The 26839-nt window shown below is 38.6% G+C and overlaps 1 protein-coding gene across 3 annotated transcripts; it reads left to right on the forward strand.

Moving 5' to 3' along the window:
• The first annotated feature begins 3401 nt into the window (after positions 1-3401).
• LOC306885437 (zinc finger MYM-type protein 4-like) lies at positions 3402-26839 on the forward strand. Of its 3 annotated transcripts, none has more exons than XM_079441950.1 (29): positions 3402-3740; positions 13119-13361; positions 13467-13548; positions 13781-13993; positions 14117-14172; positions 14284-14409; positions 14987-15023; positions 15217-15424; positions 15500-15626; positions 15742-15957; positions 16065-16215; positions 16963-17078; positions 17190-17414; positions 19546-19696; positions 19819-19994; positions 21926-22085; positions 22248-22376; positions 22716-22744; positions 22939-23068; positions 23208-23317; positions 23512-23683; positions 23801-24001; positions 24104-24204; positions 24309-24438; positions 24614-24765; positions 24854-24968; positions 25048-25287; positions 25366-25489; positions 25561-26839. In XM_079441950.1, exons 1-29 carry the CDS (start codon positions 3441-3443, stop codon positions 25778-25780), a joined length of 4440 nt encoding a protein of 1479 aa, XP_079298076.1. In that variant the 5' UTR covers positions 3402-3440; the 3' UTR covers positions 25781-26839. The 3 variants fall into 3 exon arrangements, with proteins under 3 accessions (XP_079298076.1, XP_079298075.1, XP_079298077.1); XM_079441949.1 differs by lacking the exon at positions 3402-3740 and adding an exon at positions 7057-7455; XM_079441951.1 differs by lacking the exon at positions 3402-3740 and adding an exon at positions 7097-7110.

Genomic DNA, 26839 nt, shown 5'->3' on the forward strand with positions numbered 1-26839 from the left:
GCTGAGGAAACCGGTGAGGACAACGTGTTCACCATCACGGAACATGACGTGAGGAGGGCATTCAGGAGAGTGAACATCAGGAAGGCAGCAGGACCAGATGGCATCACAGGTCGGGTTCTGAAGGCCTGCGCTGACCAGCTAGCACCGGTGTTCACTGAGATCTTCAACCTCTCCTTGGAACAGTCCATAGTCCCCTCATGCTTTAAGCAGTCCACCATTGTTCCTGTCCCCAAGAAACCCCAGCCCACCTGCCTAAACGACTATCGCCCTGTAGCCCTCACATCAGTGGTGATGAAGTGCTTTGAGAGACTGGTCAGAGACTTCATCATTGCATCACTACCAGACACACTGGATCCACTACAGTTTGCATACAGGCATAACCGCTCCACGGAGGATGCCATCTCACACCTCCTCCACACCACAACAAGTCACCTGGACTGCAGAAAAGGGAATTATGTAAAAATGCTGTTTGTGGACTACAGTTCAGCGTTTAACACCATAATTCCCTCCACACTCACCTCCAAGTTGGAGGTCCTTGGTCTCAGCACATACTTGTGCCAATGGATCTCCAGCTTCCTGAAGGACAGACAGCAAGCCGTACGGATGGGTAAACACACCTCATCCTCCATCACCCTAAGTACTGGAGCCCCTCAAGGTTGTGTTCTGAGCCCCCTGCTGTACTCACTGTACACTTATGACTGTGTGGCCACTTCCAACTCCACCACCATCATCAAGTTTGCTGACGACACTGTTGTGTTGGGCCTGATCTCAGACAACGACGAGACGGCCTACATACAGGAGATTAAGAACCTGGAGAGTTGGTGCCAGGTGAATAGTCTACACCTGAACATCAGCAAAACTAAGGAGCTGATAGTGGACTTCAGTACGAAGCAGGAGCGGTCATACCAGCCGATCACGATTAACGGGACTCCAGTGGAGAGAGTGGACAGCTTCAGATACCTGGGTGTTCACATCACGCAGGACTTGACTTGGTCCTGTCATACCAGCACCCTGGTGAAGAAGGCCAGGCAGCGTCTGTACCATCTGAGACGCTTAAGGGACTTTAGACTTCCCTCTCGGGTGCTTAAGACTTTTTACACCTGCACCATCGAGAGCGTCCTGACGGACAGCATCACTTCCTGGTTCGGGAACTGCACTATGCAGGACAGACGAGCCCTCCAGAGGGTGGTGCGTTCAGCGGAACGTACCATTCACACCGAGCTCCCTGACCTGCAGGACATCTACAGCAAGCGGTGCCTGACCAGGGCCAGGAATATAGTGAAGGACCTCAGCCATCCCAACAATGGACTCTTTTCTCTGCTGCGTTCAGGTAGACGCTTCCGTTCCATGAAGGCGAACACAGAGAGAATGAGGAGGAGCTTCTTCCCGCAGGCCATTCGGAGTCTTAACCTCTCTCCACTCTAAGCACATCACCCCACACTTCCACTTTGCACATTTTCATTACAATCTGCACTAAAGGTCACGCAAGGATAAATGAGTGGGACTTACATACCATTTGTCTTTAGTATTCCTTTTGCTCACTTATACACTTTACTGCACTGCACAGCACACGGACACTTTATCACTGACATACACTTTACTTTTTATAGAATCCATATAGAATCATATTCTATTTTTATTCTTCATATCTATTTTTATTCTCATATCTATTTGTTATTTTATTTTATTGCTAGTAGTTTATTTCTATATATATGTTTACTGTACTTTTTCTATTTGTATTTTTGCAAACTTGAGGTTTTTCTTAATTTTGTTGGACAATTTGTTGGACAGTCGTACAATACATTTCACTACATGTCGTACTATGTATGTATATGTATGTGACAAATAAAATTTGAATTTGGAGTGAGATTGTTGGGAGATCGTTAAAGCCGGGCTCGCACTACAGGAGTTTAAAAATCCTAACCGATTATGAAATCTGGCTGCAGCACACACATAAGGAGAATCTAACTGAGAAAGGTGGGAACACAGAGGAATTATTTTCGACTGCATATTTAGCTGGTGTTATATATTTATATTAGTGCTGTCAAACGATTAATCGCATCCAAAATAAGTTTGTTTAGATGTGTGTGTGTGTGTAGTGTGTATATTTATTATGTATACATAAATACACACACATGCATGTATATATTTAAGAAAAATGTTACGTTTATATATTTATATGAATCTAAATATATACACGTGAATACAAGTAAATATTTTCAAAATATATGCTGTATTGTGTGTCTTTATATATACATAATAAATATACACACTACACACATTATGTAAAAAGACTTATTTTGGATGCGATTAATCGTTTGACAGCACAAATATATATATATATATATATATACACACACACACTATATTGCCAAAAGTATTGGGTCGCCCCCTTCTAATGAACATGTTTGACTACTTTAGTAATTTCTATGAGTACAAATCTTAATGTTAAGCATATAATGATATTCTTGGGAATTGTGTACTTCTAATATTATAGCAACAGTTTGGACAGGACCCTTTTCTATTCTAACATGACAGTGCATCTGTGTATAAGGCACAGTTCAAAAAGAAAATTATCGATTGAGTCAGTGTGGAAGAACTTGACTGGTCTGCAGAAAGCCAAGTTCTAATCCCAGTTGAACACCTCTGGTGTGACTCTAAATGCAGACTTTGAGCCAAAAACTCATCACCAAACACCCTTTTATTTATATATATATATATATATATATATATATATATCAATATATAATACAGTGGTATGAAAAAGTGTTGGCCCCCTTCCTTAAATTTTTTGCATGTTTGTCACACTTTAATGTTTCAGATCATCAAACAAATTTTTATATTAATAAAAGATAAAACAAGTAAGCAACATGCAGTTTTTAAATGAAGGGTTTTTTTTTATGAAGGGAAAACAAAATCCAAACCCACATGGCCCTGTGTGAAAATGTGTTTTCACACAGGGCCATGTGAAATTGAAGATTCACAAACACTATGACAGTGCGATCTCTATGTGAGATTGTTCTCATTATTTGTATAAAAATCTAAAATACATGTTTGTATTAAAGCAGAAATGGATGATAAATACACCTTTTGTATGGGATTAAATAGCAAGCACTTTGAGTGTCTTGTTCAGCATATTTATAGCCTATTCAAGCAACAGAACTGAAATTCATGATGTTTATCATCAGCACAGCACGTGAGTTCAAAAAGAAAATTATTAACTAATATTAATTATTAGTAACCTCCCCTTACTGCAGCCGCCTACAGTCTCGACTACATTTTAGGGGAGGCGCATCTCAAACAAGCCTACCCTGTGGGTCTGGTTGGGAGGAGATAAAGTGTCAATGGTCCATTTTAGAGATAGGTGGCGGTAATGCATTTATAAGTCTGCGATCCGCCGTAAAGCCAGAAGAAGATTGTGAGTATGACAGCTATTCAAAATGGTAATTACTTGTGCTTATCCTGATTGTTGCAACCGATTAAAAACTAAAAGATTACGTTTGCTTGCGCGAACTCATCCGGGAGTGTTGACTTTTCACCGACTCCCAACTTTTGAGCCTGATCGACTGAAGTTATGGTTGCTTGCTCTTCGGCTGGATATCCACACACCCATGAAGTTACTAAAAATGTGGAGGGTCTGCAGCGATCATTTTCCCCCTGATGATTTTAGAAACCCAGAGGGGGATAAAGTACTGCTGAAATCTTCAGCTGTGCCTATGGTTTTTTCACAACGAACTGAGGTATGTGAAAAAGATCTATGTATGTATCCTTTGCCATAGACATATAATTACCTAGACGCAGGGCTTAAAGTAGTTGTGCTGGATCTCCGGCGTGCTGCTGGGGAAAAAATCCTACATTTAAAAAAAAAAAAAAAAAGACTATCACTTTGGGGTTCATGAGTTCAATGGTATGCGAGGAGCACCGCTTTCACTCTCAACCAAGCTAACATTACTAGCCAATCAGAACTTTTTCGCTCTTATAAACACAGTATCCAGTAGAGGAGTCACGTTGAAAAAGCTACGAGGCGCAATGGTCAAAGATGTCCATCTAGCGCATATTTACATAGAAAAACTAATGAAAAAGCAGCGGAGCTTTGTAAACCGCTCAGAGTAATCATGTAATCTCCATAAGAACGACATGATTCCCAGGCCAAATTTACCGGGATTTTTTGAAAAGGTAAACCAGTAAAGACTGTATGTGGATGGACGATGTGACGGGATTCCCTCCGGTTTACTCTACATGTCACATCTAAGTTACCATTTTGAGTAAAGACAAACTACATTATTATTCCAGCCACAATTAAGCACAACAATGTATATACATTTACAAATGATTAAATAAATCGTCAGTTTGTTTTACACGCATGCACCCAGACATTATTTCATACACGACATAGTCATGAGATGCAAGAAACCTTTAGACGCACCCATAACAACTAAAGACGATACTTTATCGAACATTTATGATAAGAAGTGTGCGCTGATGATCGTTTCTGTCCAGTTCACTTGTTTTATCTCGTTTAACCACAGCTGTCATCGGTTTGTTAGTCTGGCAATGGCAGCAGGTATGCGATAAAATTTCTAATTTGAGGCTGTATTATGTGGATTCTGGCCCCCAACATCACAACAAGATGATATAAGCTCCTTTATGTGTTGATTTGCTTAAAGTTCATCAGGGAAAACGGTGTTCATTATCTCACTAGATTTGTAACGCAAATAGTTTATAAACTTTTGCCAGCACAGGAGAATACATCAACCTATGTCTAATTATGCCTCGAATTGTAACACTCATTTTACAACTCCCCTAGAGTTAAACAGCTGAGTTTTACCGTTTTTGAATCCATTCAGCCGATCTCCGGGTCTGGTGGTAGCACTTTTAGCTTAGCATAGATCATTGAATCTGATTAGACCATTAGCATCGCGCTCAAAAATGCTAATATTATAACTAGTTACCTAGCTGGGGACTACTTTCAGGCGCTGCGTCATATCATTGCGCCAAAGTTCCGCCGGAATTAGAGTATAGTTCCTAGCCGTATCGGTCTAGAAAATCGCAACTTTTCATTTTCGGTTGGTCTTAGTACACGATGTAACTACAGAAGAGTCTAGCTTTAAATAGGAAAATTATCGAAACTCTTTGGTCATTTTTGATGACCAAATGCTAATGGTCTAATCCGATTCAATGAGCTAAACTAAGCTAAAAGTGCTACCGCCAGACCTGGAGATTGGCTTAATGCAATAAAACGGTAAAACTCAACTGTTTAACTCTAGGGGAGTTGTAAAATGAGCCTATTTCCAAAAAAAGTGGAGTGTTCCTTTAATTTGGTTATGTTCATATTATGTATAGGCATATTATATTATGTATTTTAACTGTGCTGTTCAATAAAACCATGTAATTACTTGGTTTAGATGTTTTATTTGCGCCGATTATTAGTGCCTCATCATTAGTTTATATATAAATAGTCATACTAAAGCCTGGTTTTCACTTAGGTCTGTTTCTGTTAATAAAAATATAAATTACTCAATTGTCAAAATAATTAGTAGATTACTTCAAAACGGACACATTTCAAGTGACACAGGAAAAAGACAAGGAAAACTTAAATGAACTTCAGAAAAGCAGTGTGCACATTTCTGGTTAAAAATTAAAGGCCATCAACTGACATTTAAAATGGGAAGCATCGCCATCAGCAGCAAGAAAAGCTCCACAGTTTAGTAAACGCAGACAACTTCAAGTTATTCTGTACTGTATTCTATACGCTGTACTGACACTGCATTGCAATATGGCAGCGCATTGTTTTAAACTATACATCTGAACTTTTTTTTTCTTGCCCCCCGCCCTGACTTGACTCAAATGTCGCTTATGGCGGCGATGTTGACGTGCGGTCGAGTGGCCAATGAGGCGTCTAGGTATTTATTATGTCTATGTCCTTTGTGTCTACTATGCCAGAGCATGTTGATTCTTCACGCACTGACTGTTCTGAACGTGGATCAGAGGTAAAAAATGATACAAGTACTGTTCAGTTTCTTGCACAGACCGATTGTTTAAGACCTCAATGTATCGTCACATATAGGGTTTAATTTGGGTTTGTCTGGGTTTTTTTTTTTTTTTTTTTTACACTCAAAGCCGTGGGTCCCATTGACTGCCATTATATGACTGACAGACTGCAACGGTTTGAGTTAAAAATATTCGTTTGTGTTCTACTGAAGAAACAAAGTCACCTACATCTTGGTAAGCAGATAAACATCAAGTTTTCAATTTTGGGTGAACGATCCCTTTAAGTCCAAACATGATGGAAAAAAGATTGAACTGTCATTCATGCTGTCACTGAGAATACTTATTTCTCAGAATAAGTGTAAGATGGGTGTGTTGTGGTTTGCATCAGTTTTAAGGTTTGAAAACAGTTATGAATGGATTTGGATGGATCTCTGTGATCTCTCTTTGTTTCCCCCACTGCTGCTGCATCTGGAGGTCCTAAGGAATTTTTATGGTGGTCACAGGCCAAACCTTAGGAATCAGTCTCAAGGTGGTGAAGGACAGAAGCTGCATTTTTACCAATGAGAAGTCCTGTCTATCCCAGGCTTGGTACCAAAAGTCTTCTTTCCCTTTAAGAGGTGTCTGGCTGTTGTCCTAGAATCTTTACCTGATTGCATTGGATAGTTTGCTTATGTTAGTCCACCAAGATCTAATCCAAATTTAGCAAACCTTTGTCCACTATTGTGGTCAGAAGAGGGGCCCCACCATAAACTGGGCGCTGGGATGTGCGGTTCACTACAAAACAAATACAGTAATATTAAAAAGATTAAATAATATTTTATATATATATATATATATGTATATGTAAAATCAAGTATTATACATCTGGTGCATTGTAAATCATTCAAATAATACATTTCTGTAAATGTATCTACAGTAAAATGTTTTTTTTTTTCAATGCCCATTTACATTTGTGGATAATTCAGAATGTTCTGGTTTCTCTCTTTGCAGAAAATATCTCTTTCAAAACTGAGGTTTTCGGGTTTTCTGTCGCATGATGATGTATGTGCGGTAGGAAAGTCTCGCGTGAACTGACGCCATTGTTGTTTACAGAGAGGGAGGAGGACGCTTGTGCAGAAGGTGGCTTGTTTTTAGCAATATATTTATACTCGATTCGTATTGTTCCTCAAAATGGTGCTTTCATGTGCTTATCCTGGATGCCGCAACCTATTTAAAAGCGTAAGATTACGTGCGTCATCTCAAACGGGAAAATTGACTTTTCACCGATTCCCGACGTTTGAGCCGGATCGACTGCAGTTATGGTTACTTGCTCTTCAGATGGATATTAACACGCCTATGAGGTTACTCAAAGTATGGAGGGTCTGCAGTGAGCATTTTTCCCCTGATGACTTCAAAGCCATCAGTGGGAATCAAGTCTTACTCAAATCATCAGCGGTGCCTCTGTTTGTTTCACAACGAGCCGAGGTATGTATCACCAGCAGCTGGATTAGAAACATCATGCGACCAGACCCTTGTGAAAGTGAGGATGACAGAAAACTGTCAGTTTGGGTGAACTATCCCGTCAACTAACAAGGCAATCAAGAGTATATATTGAATTGTTAAATTATTTGCAACAACTGGGTCTGATAGAGATGGTTCACCTAATAATGAAAGTACATTTGCACATTCTTTTGCCATCCAAGATGTATGAGTTTCTTTCTTAAGGTGAACACAACTAAGATTTTTAGAAACGGGGTTTCCGCGGGGTCTTAAAGTCTTAAATTTAGTTGTATCACATTTAAGGCCTTAATCTTAAATTGTACAAGAAAGTCTTAATTATGAGTTCAAGAGGTTTTAAATTTGGAGATGGAAAGACCAGAATTGCAATATGGCTGAATGTGGTGATTAAATTTCAAAGGGCTATGATTTCATTAAATAAACAAGTTCAAAGTCTGGTGCTGTGCTGCTTTGGCTGAAATATAACGGTTTTCCCAGTAAACACAGTAAATTACACAAACTCGACACCTGCTGTCAGAGAATGACTCAGATAACAGGTTAAACCAGTGCTGTAGGAGTTTCACTGCACGATTCAGTCTATTAAAATACATTTAGGATCATCACATCATTTAAGATATGGGGGCAGAACATGTATAGCCTATTTATATCATTTCATATAGTTAATATCACACGAAGAGTGCCAGTCTTTTCTTCAAAAGTCAGCATGATTACAAAAGTGATTTTGATTTTATGCAACAGTTCAATAAACAAGAAGTTAATATTAAGAGACTTGTTTTAGACACCATATTTCCTGCTTTTGCTCCATTTCTACAACAAAAATAATTCCAAACACAGCCGCAGCACTGTTTTGTGCCTCTAGATAATAAATATGCACAGTACACATACATATATAATGTAAACACAAACTTATTTTGGATGCGATCAGCCATTTTTTTTTTTTTTAGTCGTTTTGACTTATTTTTAGTGCTGTCAAATGATTGATCGCATCCAAAATAAGTTTGTTTACATTATATATGTATGTCTACTGTATATATTTATGTATATATAAATACATACAGTATATATCTTGTAAATATTTACATAATTGTATTCATAATCTTATGTTTTGATTATATAAATATTTAATATAAAAAACATTTTTCTTAAATGTATACATGCATGTGTTTGTATTTATATATATATATATATATATATATATATATATATATATATATATATATATATATATATATATATATATATATATACATACATACACAGCACACACACACTTGACGTAAACAAAAACTTATTTTGGATGGGATTAATCGTTTGACAGCACTATTTATTTTATTTTGTATTTTGCTTCATTTAAAATGATTGTAAAGGGATAGTTCACCCAAAAATGAAAATTGTCATTAATTACTGGCCCTCATGTCATTCCAAACCCGTAAGACCTTCGTTCATCTTCGGAACAAAAATTAAGATGATTTTTTTGTGAAATCTGAGAGCTTTGTGACCCTCCATAGACGGCAATGCAACTACCACGTTCAAGGCCCAGAAACTAGTAAGGACATAAGTGGTTCAACCTAATTTTATCAAGCTACGAGAATTCTTTTTGTGCATAAAGAAAACAAAAATAACTTTATTCAACAATTTCTAGTGGTGAGCAAATGAAGCCTCATGAACCATTGATGTTTTCGTCTACCTGTTCCAGGAAAAGATCTGGTGGTTAGTAAAAAATAAAGCAGCCAAAAGCCTGTGAAAGAGCTCCGTCGGACAAAGCCAGTAGCCCCTCACTGCAGTACACAAGATCCGGGGGGTTACATCCGGGAGGTTACATCCACATCCAGGGGTGGAGATGGGTAGGTTTAGGGTAAGTTGGGAGGAGTTGGATCTGGATCCAAACTTGCCCCATGGATCTTGTGTTTGGCAGTGAGGACCAACTCGATAAAGCACCCGCACATTCTATAGATCAATTCATGTTACGTCCACAAATAAAGCCTGGAGTGTTTGTGTGTGTGTGTGTGTGTGTGTGTGTTTGAGTTTCTCTCTGATAAGTTGATTTATCCATTAAATTGTGGCATTAAAGGCCAGTGTGAATATTAATATGATGGAATAGAAGAATATTGTACAGATATTTGAATTGCATATGAAAGATATTTTATTTTTGTAAAATTGGCACTCTTTATATTTCTTTTGACTAAACCTTGTGATTAAGACTGAATGAAAACTGTACAAGTAAAGTAGGATCTGGGGTTCAAACACTCCTAGACACAGTTAATCATGCACCTGATTGGACAAAGTGAGGCTTCGTTTGTCATTGGTCACATGATTTTTGCATTAAAGGGTTAGTTCACCCCAAAATTAAAATTGTCATTATTTACTTACCCTTGTGTCGTTTTAAACCCGCAAGACCTTTGTTCATCTTCGGAACACAAATTAAGATCTTTTTGATGATGAGCTTGCTTACACTGCATAGACAGTAATGCAACTGCAATGTTCCCAGACTCCGAAACGTGTTAAGGACATCGGTAAAACGGTCCATGTGAAATCAATGGCTCAACTTCAATTTCAATTTTTTACTTCTTGTGTGCAAAGAAAACAAAAATAATTTATTCAACGTTTCTTCTCCCCGAGTTACCCTCTGTATATAATCAGCGTTTAGTCATTATTTTTGTTTTCTTTGCACACGAGGGCATGAGGGGTAAGTAATGGCAGAATTTAAATTTTTTTGGGTGAACAATCCCTTTAACAAAAGCCGTGATTCAAGGCTTAATTTGGCACGACCATTTCTATTCTAGACACAAGCTCTGATGCCTCAGGTGAAATGTCACATGATTCACTTCACTAATTTCGAGGTGCGTTAACAATAACGCGATATTTAGACCTTTTGAATGCGTTTTTTTTTTTTTCTCATCGCCTTTGAAACGTGATTGGGCGGGTTTTGTTGTGAAAATCTGGCAACCCTGCTGCCTTGCAGAGGAAGACACGCGTATGCAAGCTAATGTGTAGTCTTTGAAATGGTGCTGAAGTGTGCATGTCCTGGGTGCCCGAATCGCGAGAAACCAGCGAAAGTACGATACCGTATGACTTGACTTTTATGTGACTTTAAAAATAATTTTTAAAACTTTATTTTATAATGCTTTAAATGTAACTAAATTTCATCCAAGTCAAAGCAGTAAACAAGGAGCTGCACCACATGCATGGGTCATGACATGGAATAGAAGACGTTGAGTAAAGTCATTTATTTTTGTGTTCTTTGTGCACTAAACAAGTATGCTCGTGGCTTCATAAAATTACGGTTGAACCACTGATTTCACATGGATTGTTTAAAGATGTCCTTACTACGTTTCTGGGCCTTGGACGTGTTAGTTGATGTCTATGGAGGGTCAGAAATCAGAATTATCTTTGTGTTCCCAAGATGAACGAAGGTCTTACGGGTTTGTAACCATATGAGGGCGAGTAATTAATGACAGAATTTTCATTTTTGGGTGAACTAATCCTTCAAAAGGTGGTTTTAAAGGTGGTGTTAGGGATGGGCGATATGGCCTAAAATTCATATTACGATATACATTGCAGCCTCTTGCGATAACTTATATATCGCAATATATATCGTTATAGTAGAACCATTTCAGAACAGGTTACATAGACCCTTAGGAAAACCAAACTGCTAAATGTACTTTTTTTTTTTTTTTAAGAAATAAAGAAACGTTATGTCGTTTTGAGAACATTTATTGTACAAAAGCAAAACTGTAATTATACAACACAATGTTGCAGATAAATAAAAGAAAATCTTTCCTTCTAAAAGGCACTACACTTAGTTTAAGTCCTTGGTTCTTAAATGCCACCCAAGTTGCAGGGAACAAAAAACTGGTGTCTTTTTAGTTAAGGAACATACACTGCCTAATTAATACTGGAAGTATTTTCAGTACAAAGAAAATTATTTTGTGTAATGCACAGATACTTTAAATAAAAACATTTCAAACCTGCAGCCTAAGGTAACGCGTTTGGTTTTAAACGGTGTTCTCCTAATGAAATTAAAACTGGTGTCTTGTTAATAAATGAACGGACACTGTGAATTAGGGATATACTTCCAGTATTAGCCATGGCTATTTTAAATAAAGAAAATTCTTCCAAGTGTAGTGCAGAGATACTTCAAATGAAAACATTATAAAGTGCTAAATGAAAGCGCAAAATAAATAACTTCCAGTGTAATGGACATATAAGTCAACTAAAGAGAATTTTTAAAGTATAAAAGTTTCTTTACAGTAGTGCCATGCCATATATACAGTAAAAAGTGCAAATGTAGTTTTACTTATTTTCTTAAAGGACACAAAATATGCAAAGAACAGAAAAACTGTCTGGTGTCTTCTCCGTTAAAAAGCAACACAACGAATCCTAAAATCAGGCACTCACTGAGATTGTTTAATACACACCATTTGTCATTTGTTGCCCTAAAGATTATTAGCCAGGAACACAAGCTTGTCCACAGTCTCTGGCTTCAACAGAGACCGGTGGCATGTAACAATGTTGCCACCAAAGCTAAATGCCCTTTCCACAAAGCACTTGTGGCCGGGATACAGAGATATTTCTGGGCCAGTCTAGCCACCCTTGGAAAATTAGCTTTGTGCAGCCGCCACCAGTCCAGTGGGTCAGTCTCTCCATCAACCTGCATTGTCTGCAGGTAACTTTTTAGCTCCACTTCGATGGCGTCTCTGTCAGCGAGAGCAGCTGTGCCATCGGAGGCCTTTTTGAAAAAGCTTCCCAGGCTCCGTTTTACCTTCTTTGATTGCCTCTCAACAGCTGCTTCAGCACCATCAGCTGCAGCTTCTGTGCTTGTGTGTGGCAGTGGCTCTCTGACCGTTGCAGCTTGCACCTCCAACAGTGACAGAATTTCTGCTACTGCTCTGGTCTTGATGAACTCCTGGCGGTCATCAGCTATATATGCATCTTTAAACCGTGGGTCGACCAAGGAGCCCATATCCAGCAGGTCAACCGTTTTTGGGTCTGAGTACTTCTCGTTTAAGTACTCTAGGATGACTCTTTTCATGTCCTTGGTCAGCTCTGTGTCGTCATCAGCTGCAGTACAGGTTTGATGTACGACACTGACATAATCTTCTCCAGACAGCGCGTCTGTGAATTCCAGCAGTGGGCCGAGGTTCCGGCTTATAGATTCCCAGGATATCCAAGATGTAGGAACAGATTTGGATAAATTTAGCGTTATTTTCTCACCAGTGGATTGTCTGCAGTGAATATGTGCCAAACGGTTAATAAAAACATCACAATAACCCAAGTAATAGATCAATGTCTTGTGAATTCATCATTAAGCAACTTTAAAACCTTGCTTCAGTAGAGAAAGCAATGCTTGAAAATATAAAATGTTGAATTTATTATAAAAACAGCTCTTTACTTCACAACATGTTAATTGATTGTGATGTTTTTATCAGCTGTTTGAATTCTGATTCTGATGGCACCCATTCACTGCAGAGGATCTACCGGTAAGCAAATTATGTAATGCTGAATATCTCGTAATCTGTTCTGGCAATGAAAGAAACGCATTGACCTCTTAGCCTGAGGGGGAATACATTTTCAGCAAGTTTTCATTTGTTGGTGAACCATTCCTTTAACACTGTCTGCTGCTGTTTTAGGAGACTGTGATTGAACCAGACGCCCTGTCAGCAGACAACAGTTGGGATACAGAGGAAGATGATGAGGTTTATTATGCTGATGATTTTGAATCAACTTCAGGAAAGCAAAAGAACCCCAGAACCTGCCCTGAACAACGGGGTAAACTAATTTTGAATGTTACAAATCCACCTACAGAGCCATCCACATCTCTGTCTACTTTTGGGTCCTACTATGCTCTTCCACCCACATGGCACTACCAAATGGCAAGTCCTCAAACGAATTTTCATACAACTTGAAAATGAACAGGTTGTGCTGTTTTACTTCTAAACCATAACTGTTATGTTGCTTCACTAACTGTTTTCTGACAGGATGATCCTGATGAGGCTGGGCTACAAATGGAAGAATGTTATGATGTAAACGCCAACATGGATTCTGTTGCTTATTCAGAAGGCAAGAAGGGTTTTAGCTTTGTTTCTGTGAGTTTAGCTTCTCCAGATTAGCTGCCACCCTGCAAAGAAGCACAGCTGGGATTGTAACATGACAATGGTTTTATGTAAATAATGTGTTTTATATTTAAATGTTAGAAATGTAATTTTTATTTTTTACGCAACTAATTTTTCTGTGTCTGGTGACCTAAATTTCATATTTGAAATGGTTAAATGTCGTCATTTCCCACTTTCAGATGAGAACTCTGGGCTGGACTCTCCATCTGCAGCAGGTGTCTTTATGGCCAGTGAGGATTTTAAAGGACATCCAGACATGTGGCTGGGGGAGGACGTGGCCCAGTGTTCAGAAGAGCTTGTGATCACTAAAGTTGAGGACACTAATGAAATGACACTGGACCAGAATGAGGATTACAATGGGATGACAGAAGTAGATGGATCAGAAGATTCAGGTAATTGAACCAATGTTCTTGTTATTAAACAGTGTCCTTAACGCTCTAGTAAATTCACAATAAGTGTGATAATGTTTGTCTTTTTTGTATTTGAAGATGATTTGTACTTTTCCTGTTTAACAGAAACACAGAGAGTCAAAGACATAAAAAGTAGAATTATGGAATCATCTGCAGAAATGGTGAGCACGGCACCATTTTATGTTCACCACTACAGGCAAACGAGTTTGAGTTTGTTTGCTAACCCATGGAGCAATGCACTTATAAAAATAATTTCTCTTTCTTCTATTCAGGCTGTTGACAAAGTTAAAGCAACCCAGCCATCTGTCATAATGCCTTTGAAGATCAAGGATGAACCGATGGATGAGGAATGGAGAAAAGCACCACATTCCCCGATGGAAAACATTAAGGATGATGAGGTGCTCTTCTCAAGAAGTTACTGAATTATACTGAAATTTAAATTATCCAAATAAGTTAAAATACATTTTTTTTATCAATAAATTACATAATATATACAACATAAACTACTGTTCAGACGGTTTGAGTCAGTAAATTGTTTATTTCCCCCTTTTGAAATTTATATTCGTCAGATAATCCTAAGAAATGTATCATGGTTGAGCAGCAAATCAGCATATTTGCATGATTTCTGAAGGATCATGTGACACTGAAGGCTGGAGTACTAATGGCTGCTGAAAATTCAGCTTTGTCATCACAGGAATAAATTACATTTAAAGACGTCTTTTAAAAAAACATTTTAACAAATCTTGCCAACCACAAACATTTGAATGATAGTGTAGATTATAGAAGATGTGACAGCATACATGACATTTCTAGCCAATAAATGTGATTTTAATTAGGCTAAAAAGTATGTTATCTATGAATTAAATTTTCCATATTTATTCTCCAATGTCAACCCCCTATTATCCATTACTCATGATTACACACATTTTTGTAAATGAATGATTATGGATTATCCTAATATGTTCATGCTTTCAGGATTTTGACAAGGCACCGGATGATATCAAGATACAAGGTGTGTTTTCTGTTGGATTAAATGCTGCATATGAGCGTTAGGTAGCATTATAATTTTTTCAATACGTTTGTTCCAAACCTATATTACTTTCTGTCATAGTGCATAGTAACCAGCCTTTAAACTTGATGAAAAACAACTTTTTGGGTGGGCTGGGTTGAGTTTTTGCATTTTTACATTCCCTTCTTTGTCACAGAGGCTTCAGTAGGCGTCCCAGAAAAGACACCATCAATCCCAGCAAAATCCATTCAACCTTTAAAAAGACATGGTATGTTGTGCGCTGCCTGTAATAAGGTCATGCTGAAGGGACACACAGCATTTCAGCGGAGTGGCTCTTCTAAACTCTACTGCTCGCCTCAATGTCTCTGCAACTCTAAGAAGAAAACATGTCACTGCTGCCTTAAGTACGCTTACGACATTTCACCTATAGTTGTATGTGATTGGAAAGATTTGTCTTAATGCATGTTCTTTCTTTTCAGAGAAATTCAGGATGAGAATATCAAAATTACCCTTGTAGACATGTCAGGGACTGTGAAGGAGTTCTGCAGTCAGAAATGCCGCAGCGCTTTAAACTTCAATTGCAGTGTGTGTGAGAAGACAGGAGTGGTGAGCAGACATCTCCATCTGTTCTGAAGAATATTCTTGTGTGCTCAGTCAGAAATTATAAATGCATATCTTGTTGCTGTACGAGTTAAAGATCCAAAATTGTTGTTTCTCATAGACTCATAGTCATGAGGTGAATTACATGGGCTCCATCCATAAGCTGTGCAGTGACAGCTGCTTCAACCAGTTCCGCTCCTCCAATAAGCTGAACATGAACAGCTGTGTGAACTGTGGAGGATATTGCTATGGCACAGACAGTCAGTGTCTGTCTCTGCAGATAGAGGGCAGTGTTATGAAGTTCTGCAGCCAAAACTGCCTCAAGGCCTACAAAAAGGTGACAGCACATCGATAGTAATGATACTCATTTCAACAAAATGAATGATAGCTTAATATAATTATTAGGATGAATTATACAGTGGATAAACTCATCTTTATTTATAGAGGAGTCTGAAACTTGTCACCTGCAAAATGTGTCATGCCCTGCGCCCAGCTGCAGATGCATTGGACAGTCCAAACTCAGAGGGCATCAGGGAGCTTTTCTGCTCCACGTCCTGTGTCATGGCAAGTAAAGTCCAGACTGGCAGTTCATCAGGTACCGTGATCACATTTGGAACACAACCCAGTGTTTTAAACTAGTGAAGCACAGATGCAAGTTTTAGAGTTAGAGTATGAGTACCAATACTAGCCAATACCTAAACTACCATCCAAAAGTTTGTGTTCGGGATCATTTTTGAAAGAAGTGTCTTATGCTCACAAAGGATTTATTTTATGCATTTATTTAATCAAAAAAAGTTTGGATGATAGTATAGATGGTCACCCAGGCATCATAAAATCGACTGGATTAATTATTTTAGTCAACACTACAGCTTTTAAAGTCAATGCATTTGGTTGATCATTTATTTGTATTTTTTATTTTATAAATATAAAAAAATAGAATTTTATGTTTATTTAGTTTTAAAAATTAAAATTGAATGCATTATTCATTAATGCATTTAGTCACACTGTAGTTTGGAGACTAATTCTAACTATTAACTATGAAATTTTGCCTCGGTAAACACCTAATTTGCTGCTTATTAATAATTAGCAAGGTAGTTAAGTTTAGGTATGGGGTAGAATTAAGGGATGTATAATATGCCATTGATGTAGAAAAAGGCATTAAAATGTGGTAAAAAAAAAAAAAACTGCTAATATGCATGCTAATAAGCAAATAGTAAATGGTGAGAATTGGTCCTAAACTAAAGTGTTACAATGCATTTTTTCAATTTGACATTTACAACTGTTAAATTTTATTGTTTCAAAAATTATACTTGAATGTCTTTATTGTCTGCATGCAAACAAGGTGTTGCAGTAGAATGCAGCAACTGCAAGCTGAAACTAGTGCCTCAGTACCACATATCCACGTTTAAAGGATACGTTCAGAACTTCTGCTCTTATTCCTGTGTACTAGCATATCAGGTACAATTGTCATGTCTGACACTGATCTTCTTTAAAATATTGTAGTACTCAATCATATTGATTGATTTGAATGATGTCAGTTTGGGTTGGTTTTTGTTTTGCTTGGTTCAGGAGTCCTTCAAAAAGACTAAACCTAACATGCCGGTAAATGCAGTAACCTCTACAAGCAACAATACATCTACCCCGAACCCTGCTGCCCCCAAACCAGCTTCCTCAGAGTCCAGCTCATCAGCGAAGACCAGTACTTCCAGTGGTCCAGCGCAGACAGTCACCAAGATCCCCTGCTCTCAGTGTCTGAAGTCATTCTTCCACAGACCAGAGCTGATGGAGTTTAGGGTACTCCTGTTCACTAGACCTACTTGTTTTTATTAGAACAATTACAAATACTTGGTTTAAAAAAAAAATTCCCCTCTTTTTTGTTGCTGTTTTTACTATTAACCAACCTACACTATTTTTGTCAACAACAATTGTACAGCTGTGTTATAACTGTAATTTTGCTCATTTCAAAGTGTTTTTATATTAGGGTAACTAGGACTGTAGGGAAATTGCCTACATGTCTGTTTATTCATTATTTGATTGATTTACTTCTTAAAGGGGTGGTTGACTTTTTTTTCTTTTTTTTCCCCTAGGCTTTATTTTGTTTATGGGGTGCAGTATAATATCTTAATGCATTATTTTTCACATAATTTACCTTTATTCTACACCGCTCTGTCCCTTCTCTTATGAACCTTCTGATGATTTCCTGGTTTTATGAAGCACCGCACTCAGAAATACGCAGTGGGCTCAGATTGGTTAGCTGGCACAATGTTGTGATTTGCCTAAATGCCCCTCAGCTCAGTGGCTCATGCTCTGTTTGTTTTGTAAACAATGGCGTCGTCAGTATTGCTTATCAATTTTAGCCCGATGGAGGCCCAGAGAATATTAATGAAGAGGATCGCGCAGAACCTGTGCAAGCACAGCTCTTACTGGATGTTTCAGAATGGCATGTTTCTTTGTTTGTTGTCTCATACTTTTACATACGCTGTTATTAGTAAATGCTACTGCTCATGTTCGCTTCTAATATCTGGTTTTGATTAAAGCTGTAATACAGCAGAATACATGATTGCATTGTTGCAGTTTTGTAACAAGAAGTGTTTGCCAGGAAGTATTGCTTACTACAACGGCAACTGTGTGCATGCTTCTTGTAGCTATGTGAAAAATATCTGTCTGTCTAAAGTGTATAACTGGAACACAGTTCATTGATGGAGCTGATGATCTGAATGAGAGAGAGAGAGAGATGCAGAGCAGGGAGACGCAAGGATCATTATTAAGAACCGCTGCTTTAAAGGAACACTCCACTTTTTTGAAAATAGGCTCATTTTCCAACACCCCAAGAGTTAAACAGTTGCATTTTACTGTTTTTGAATCCATTCAGCCGATCTCCGGATCTGGCGGTAGCACTTTTAGCGTAGCTTAGCATAGATCATTGAATCTGATTAGACCGTTAGCATCTCGCTCAAATGACCAAAGAGTTTCGATATTTTTCCTATTTAAAACTTGACTCTTCTGTAGTTACATTGTGTACTAAGACGGAAAATTAAAAGTTGTGAGGCCTATATGTTGTGATTTTCTAGGCCGATATGGCTGGTCACTACTTTCAGGCGCTGCTGCACCCAAGGTATGGCAGCAAAGTTCCTTGATTATTACGCCGGAATGAGAGTATAGTTCCTAGCCGTATCGGCCTAGAAAATCGTAACTTTTAATTTTCCTTCAGTCTTAGTATACGATGTAACTACAGAATAGTCGAGCCTTAAATAGGAAAAATATATAAACTCTTTGGTGCTAACGGTCTAGTCAGATTCAATTATCTATGCTAAGCTCCATTAAAAGTGCTACCGCCAGACTCCGAGATCGGCTGAATGGGTTCGAAAACGAATGTTTAACTCTTGGGGAGTTGGAAAAATGGAAATTTTCAAATAAAGTGGAGTGTTCCTTTTAAAACATTGATTTTTCAAACTTGTGAATCCATTAAAATCGTTGAAAAACAGAATTGAGATTCATACATGAATAGATTTTTACGTGCACCCCTAGTTTTCTTTTCCTCTTCTCTAAAGCAGCACAACATGGCCTCGCCCCCTTTGATGCAACCTTTGGGCAGGGTTTATGTAAATTTCTGGGTTTGTGATGTCACCAACCTGGGAAGGAGCTCGTTGTAGTCCCTACCAACCGTATTTATAGGCATTAAACGACCATAATTTTAAAAGACAATATCTCCTTTTGCATTGAACTTTCAGCATCGAAACTTTGCAGATATTGTTTATGCTCAAACAGCAACATTACACACTAACTAAAGTTAAAAAAGGGAACCACCCCTTTAATAAAACAAAAAGACCAACCAAAATATGTTAATAGTTGCCTGAGGCCCTGGTTGAGTACATGCTTCTAACTTTTATTTATTTTTATATTTTTTTTTTATCTGATCTTTCAGAGGAAAATGTACGCTTTCTGCAGTAACACTTGTATTGATGAGTTCAGAAGGATCTACCGCATAGAGGCTCGCTGTGAACACTGCAAGCTCGATAAAATTGTAAAAATAGTGAGAAGGATAAACAAGGCTGATCGTTCCTTCTGCAGTGAGAGTAAGCTATAAGCATAATTCAGACCTTGTTATTTTATTGTTTGGCAATATTTTAATATTAGATTAATAACCTCATCATTTTGTATATGTGACCTTGTGCTTGTGGTTTTTCTGTCTGTACAGGATGCAAGACACTCTTTGAGCATAGCCTGTTCAAACGCTGGGGAAAGAAACACTGTTGCAACTGCTTTTACTGTAACAGCACATCTAAGGCTGTAGTGACTGATGTCTTTGATGGGAAGCAAGAGGAGTTCTGTGGGAACGATTGCTTGATAAAACATAATTTACTGATTCGTCAGGTAGTATTTTGTTTACTTATGACGTTGATTTGTTTAGCTGTTTAGTTATGTAGATGTTTATGTAGTTTGTTATTTGCTTATTTAATCTGTTTTATGTAGTTATTTATTTACTACTTGGTTATATAGTTATTTATTTACTAACTAAACAGACTTAGTAGTTTTAGTTAGTGCTGGGCGGTATACTGGTTCATACCGAATACTGGTGTTTATTTTTCTTATGAATTTTTAAAATACCGCAATACTGGCATGTCGTTTAAACAATGTTCGCAACGCGCCACTGTTTGAGAGAGGTCTCTTTTGGCGAGGGAACAGCTGTATGTTACAAAGCTTGAAAGTTCCGAAACTGAAGCTGTAGAACATGAACTCAGCCACAAATATCCACAACCCCCTGGCATCAGCTCCCACGTCTCACACACACGAGCGCGACTTTAGCACTATATTTAGCAACTTTCAGACCCTTTTCGTGGCTTTTTCCATAGAATATACATATTAACAAACCTAGCGACTTTTTTTTGGATAAACCTTAGCCATCCTTCAGTTGGAACATGTCGCCAGTGCTGCCCCGTGAGTGTGAGGTCTGACTCCCGGCGCAGTGTTGCCCCTCTCGTCGTCTGTTCTGTGCATTGAGCGGCAGAGAAGCAGCACATTCAGCTGGCCGTACTGCAGCAGACTCGTCAATAAATGAGTACAGCATTTCCAAGCACCTGTCGCTTACTGACTGTTTGGAATGATAAATGAGCATAGTTCGTCTGTTAATATTATGCACTTTTTTTTATGCACAGGCAGTGCACCACATGAGACAAAAATGTAATATAGCCAAAACCACCACATAGCCCTCTTTAATGTAGATGCATGTTCATGTTATCAGACGATGTCACGATTATAAATGAGTGACTCCTGGTTAACATGTATTTATGGGTCGTGTTTAGTCACTATTTAGTGTGGAATTGTTCTACAATATTCATTCATCATGACAGTAAAAGAAGGCATTCTAAGTCAATCTACTATAGTATTTACTCTCTCAGTCAGTAGAAAATGTGGTTAACACCTGGTCATGCATGGAAAAAAAACAAACTGTCATATACTGTGAAACCAGTATAATTTTGAAAAATACCGTGATATAAATTTTTGGTCATACCGCCCAGCACTAGTTTTAGTTGTAGTTATTTACTTTATTTACTAATTGTTTAGTTAGTTGTGCAGTTATATAGTTACTTGGAAAGTTATTTATTTAATCAATTATTTACTTATATTGTGATGAAGTTAGTAAGAAAATGGAAGAGGTCACGTAAGGGGCTTTCGCACCAGAGGAACCTTTTCATAGTTCTAGAAATATTAGCGCAAGTACCCGCTTTTTGGTGTGTTCACATCACAGGAACTAGGAAAGAATTTAGTTCTAGGAACTCTGTATCAGGGAACTAAATTAGTTCCTATTTCAGAGTAAGGGCTAAAACAGTCCCATAGAAACTACCAGTGACATAAGTGTACACTGATTGGCCAAAAGCATACAAAACACCGGCTACCCAGCATTTTTAAAAAGCCATGTAAAAATATTTACTTCACAAACATGGAAAACACAAACATTCCATTTCCGTTATCATGAAACCCACAAAACACAGCAAAAACAACTTTGATCGTGGCATCCTCCATTCACTGGTTGTTGACGTCTGTAAATGCCGTGCATAAAGACATAGCTGTCGGCCACTTCAGAGTTCATGTTGCCGGTGTGAATGCAACCAGGAAATTGGTTCTCTAGCCTGCTGGCTAGTTCCTAGAACTGAGTGCCTGGAACTACATGGTGCAAAATTCCTATGTTGTTTCAATTACAATACAATATTGCATCACTAGACTTAGGATATTGCTTAAGATATTGATATAAGATGTTGCTTCTAAAAGTAACCGTAAATGTTGCTGCTGCACAATTTTGACAGGAAATAAAGTGCTCAATGTGCAGGCAGGCCAAAAAGATAACTGAGACTGTGAAATGGCTGGATGAGATGAAGCATTTCTGCAGTCTGCGGTGCCTGATGTTCTTCTGCAGTCTGCAGGGCATCACTGGAGTTGTTGCAAATAAAGCTCTAGCCACACAAGGTATGTCCTCTTACAGATATTTGGGTGTATTGGTCTGCTTTTATCCCATTCAGTCTTTGCTCATTACATCTGTAGATTCTGTAATTGGCTAGCTAAAGTTATTGCATCCTAAATGTTTCATTTTCTTTAGTCTGGAGTCCTGCGCTGTCACTGTCTCCACAGGTGTGACCCCAGTATCCTCTGCAGTTCCTCAAAGTACTAAACAGGGCACACCGGTCATTGCCAATGTTGTCTCGCTTTCAAGTGCATCCAACAACCAGCCAGGTGTTTTGGGAAACACTGATCCAAAAGGTGATTAACCTCAGATGCATTAACTATCTAAACCAGGGGTATCAAACTCAGTTCCTGGAGGGCCAGAGCCCTGCAGAGTTTAGATGCAACCCTAATTAAACACACCTGATCCAGCTAATTAAGTCATTCAGGCTTATTTGGAAACTAGATGGTTTGTCTGTTGAAGCAGGGTTGGAACAAAACTCTGCAGGGCTGCGGCCCTCCAGGAACTGAGTTTGACACCCCTGATCTGAACACTCATGTCAACCTGGATGGAGCACTTTTACATAGTGCACATGATGAAAGATTGAGATGCGTTGTTTGCTTAAGTCATTCATATATAACCCTTTGTTTCCTCAGGCTCTGTTCCTGTAAAAGTCACAGAAAATGTAAGTTCAGGAAAGGCCTTTATTTATACTCATAGTCTAAAAACTGCGATTAACTAACCTTTGCTTATTGAGAGCAAAATTGGGATTCAAATTGTCTAATTTGTCCTTTTTTTTTTTTTTTAGCTTTAGGAGTGCTTGTTTGGATTAGTCTGGTTTGCTGTAAACACATCTCTTGTTCTTTGCTCTGCTCACAGGAGTGTGCTGTGAAAGTTGCTGCCTCTTCATCCCAAACCCAGAAAGACAAGGACTTGCCATATAAATCCATAAGCAAAAACAAAGCCACATCCTGTAAACCTCACACCTGTGATGCTGAAACACAAATGGGTACTAATCAGTTCCAGCGCGACAATGACAGTCACTTTTTAGCATCCTTATTCTGGAAATTCTTCCAAATTTGTTTTTCTCTTTAGTAAACTACTACCAGTGCATATGACACTCTTTTTCCTTTATAAATATCCTGCAGATGGAACTCCTAAGGTTATAGTGCTGCCTGTGCCAGTGCCAGTGTATGTGCCAGTTCCCATGCATCTCTACACTCAATACATTCCTCAGTCTGTGGGGCTTCCGCTTCCGGTACATCTACCGTTTACCCTTCCTCATCCTCAACTTCTGAATCAGAATTATTTTCTGTATTAACAACATATCACAGGAAGTGTATTTAGCCTTGAATATTCCTTTAAACTTGTTAAAAGTAGATATGTAAACAGTTGCCGCTCTTGGTTAGATGTAGTTTTGTGGTCTATGAATTAAATATGGCTTCTATTCAGGTTCCAGTGCCCTTGTTCTTCCCTACAACCCTGGACAATGCCGAGCACATTGTGAAGACCATTCAGGAAATTAAAGAGAAGATCCCTGATGACCCTCTGGAGGCCGACCTCATCATGATGGCAGAGATGGTGGCTGAGGATGCAGAGGAGGAGAAACAAATCATCTCTAGTGGTAAATGACAGAAAAAATTATTGAGGATTATGATGTTTAGGTTGTATAATATATCCGCAAATGCACATTTAATTGTTTCGGTCACATATCTTTGAAGCCACCTGTTTTGTTGCTCAGATCAGACTGGTAACATAATGGAGGACCTTGATTTTGAAGATCTGTCCAGCAATCTGAGTTGGGAGGAGGACTCTGTGTCTTCTGCCCAGACAAGGGATCAAACCCCTGAGAGGCCTCCTCCATCCAGATCTGCCACACTGACCCCCATCTCCACCGCAGCAGAAGAGCCACAGATGGACTTGGAGGCCGATTTCCCAATCGGTAAGAGCTTCTGCTGTGGTTAAGAGATCAAAACACACCAACAAGTTTCTTTTTATTATCTTCCATTCATTTTCCATGCATCTTTATCCATTCATGTTTCAGAGAGCATTGAACGTTTTAGAAAGCAAATGCAAAAGGAGATCAATTCTGGCAAACAGATATCACGCAAGAGAGGACATGATGGCTTCCCTGAGAAGAAACAGGTAAGGAAAGCTAAAGCAGAATTATTCCTGACCACCAACCAAACTCTAACCTATCATTATGGAAAGCTAACTATCTGATTATGATGTGTTTTGTTGGAATGTAGGGTATTAAGTGTGCATCAGCACCTCAAAACAGCCTCTCCAAACTGCAACATGAGTACGGAGTCGAAGCTTGGAAGAAGTGGGTGCGCTGGAGGAACACCCAACCCAACATGGAGACTCTCAGATTTGGCTGTAAGCCTCAGTTTGCTTTTTATCCAGCATTTCATCCCCAAAACAAGTTTAGTCATATTTTATTAAGAAGCAATACTGGACAAAGACAAATAAATCAACAATGAAAATTTGGATTAAGTAATTTTTACATGTACGAGATGAGATTTTATGGCATTAAACACTTCTTCATCAATAGCGTGCATTATGACACTAAAGGAGGATTTGTTGAAGTGCTGCACTGCTGAAATAAGCTACGGCCTCTGCAAGTTCATTTCTGAGGTTCGTCGACCCAACGGAGAGAAATACAGCCCTGACAACATCTTTTATCTCTGCTTGGGTATCCAGCAGGTAAATCATGAAAAAACCCCACAAACTCAACACATTCAGTCATGTTATATAGTCTATTTGATTTAGTTCTTGTCGTTCATGTTTGCAGTACCTGTTTGAGAACAATCGGATGGAGAACATCTTCGCAGACGTCTTCTACGCCAAATTCTGCCATGAAATGAGCAACATACTCAGAGGGTGGAAACCAACTATTTTGCCTAGTGGTGAGTAATTTAGGACAAAAATGTGAGACTAGCTTGTTTTGCTGCTGCTCTATAAAAATGTATTTTTGTGTTTGTTTAGGTTATGTTCATTCTCGTGTGGAGGAATATCATCTGTGGGACTGTAAGCAGCTGGGGGCGTTTTCACCCGGTGTGCTGCTCATCACGCTTCTCTACTTCTTCACCAAGTACTTCAACTACAGGACAGTGGAGCAGCACCGCCGCCTCTCTTTCGGCCACATCAAACGCTACTCTCGAGGACAAGTCAACAACAAAGTGTCCTTCCTGCGTTTCTATCCCCCGAAAGAGGACGGAAGCACAGGTCAGTGGTCAGTCATACTTTTTAATAGTGTTTTTTTTTGTTAATTATGTTTCTACCTAGTCATTTTGTCCAATTTAGATGGTGTCCCTGTAAAGAAGAAAAAGAAGGAAGGTGAACGGCAAAGGGTGCTAAAAATACGGCAGAATTCAGACAATCCTCTTCGCTGTCCTGTCAGGCTGTACGAGTTCTATCTCTCAAAATGGTATGTCGGCATTTTGTGTAATAAAACGAGTCATGGTGTATTTGGTTGTCATACAATTTTGTTTCTTCCAGCTCGCCCGGCATAAGACAAGACACAACCCAGTTTTACCTGAGCCCCGAGCGCTCCTGTGTACCCAGCAGTCCCACGTGGTTCTCGACCACCTCTCTGAGTGATGAGGTTCTGGACAGCATGCTCACACGTATCCTTACTGTCAGAGAGCTGCACCTGGAGAGAGACAAATCACCCATTGAGACTGATTCAGACAGTGACTCGGACTTCACAGCCATTTAGTACTACAATACTGAGAAAACCTGAATGCGTTCTCTGGGAATTTGACTTGTTCTGACGCACACAGTTACAGTGGGATTAACATTCACAGCATTATTCCAAAAACAGATTTTGAAATTGTTGTTTTTCATTGCAAGCCATGTTGGTTTAAATAGACAGAATGTTCCTGAAATTGACTCTTCGTGCCTTTTTTATGGATAAAAAGACTGTGAAACATCTTTTATCTTTATTGTCTGAAAAGAGGTACAAAAATCACCTTTTTACTTGCACAGAAACACTTGGTGCATTATCCCACACATTTTTTGTTTGTCATGTCACCCTGGTGATTTTGGAAAAAAAAAAATGTACTTATAACTATATCTATAGAAAAACGAATCCAAGGCACTTCTTCCGGTTCCAAAAAGCCTTTATTCAAACCTGACTTATTCTAGGAACATTAAAAAATAGCTAAAACACTGCACACTGATGCATTTCGGCCGTCCAGCCTTCCTCAGAACGTGTCAGATACAAAATTGATCACAGGTGTAGATATAATCAGTTGCTCAGTAGAAATGGAAGATACCAAAATAACCATTACGGGGGGACCAATAATATCATGAATTGTTACAAGGTATAATCACATCCTGGCAAAAAAGGGAAACAATGATGCCAACAAGAATCATAATGATGAATCATTTCACAAATATGGAGTGAAGTCTAATTCCTCATTCAAACCAGAAAAGATGGTGGCTTTTAGCTGAAAAATCCAAAAGGCTTCCCTTTGTAAAAGTCTTTGTAGTCCATCGCCATTTCTGATAGAAATAGATCCAGCTACAACTTCCCAACCAATGATTCTTAAAGTAGACAGATTTGAGTCATGTACAGATGCATAATGTACTGCCATGGGGTAATCTTGGTTTCGAGTACGAATTGCGTTTTTGTGATCCCATAATCTATCTTGTAGTCTACGTTTAGACTTGCCCACATAGAAACAGTTACTGGGACAATGAAGCCTATAAATTACATATGTACTTTTACAATTAATAAAGGATCTAATTAAATACGTTTTCTTTGTGCAAGCAT

The sequence above is a fragment of the Barbus barbus genome (assembly GCF_936440315.1).
Source record: "Barbus barbus genome assembly, chromosome: 19".
NCBI lineage: Eukaryota > Metazoa > Chordata > Actinopteri > Cypriniformes > Cyprinidae > Barbus > Barbus barbus.

Bases quoted from the DNA above. Each gene is read 5' to 3' on its own strand.
- LOC306885437 (XM_079441950.1), top strand. From the start codon at position 3,441: ATGGTAATTACTTGTGCTTATCCTGATTGTTGCAACCGATTAAAAACT. The intron at 22,745-22,938 runs GTAAGTTCAGGA...CTCTGCTCACAG, and splicing joins CTGTAAAAGTCACAGAAAAT to GAGTGTGCTGTGAAAGTTGC. The intron at 24,969-25,047 runs GTGAGTAATTTA...GTGTTTGTTTAG, and splicing joins ACCAACTATTTTGCCTAGTG to GTTATGTTCATTCTCGTGTG.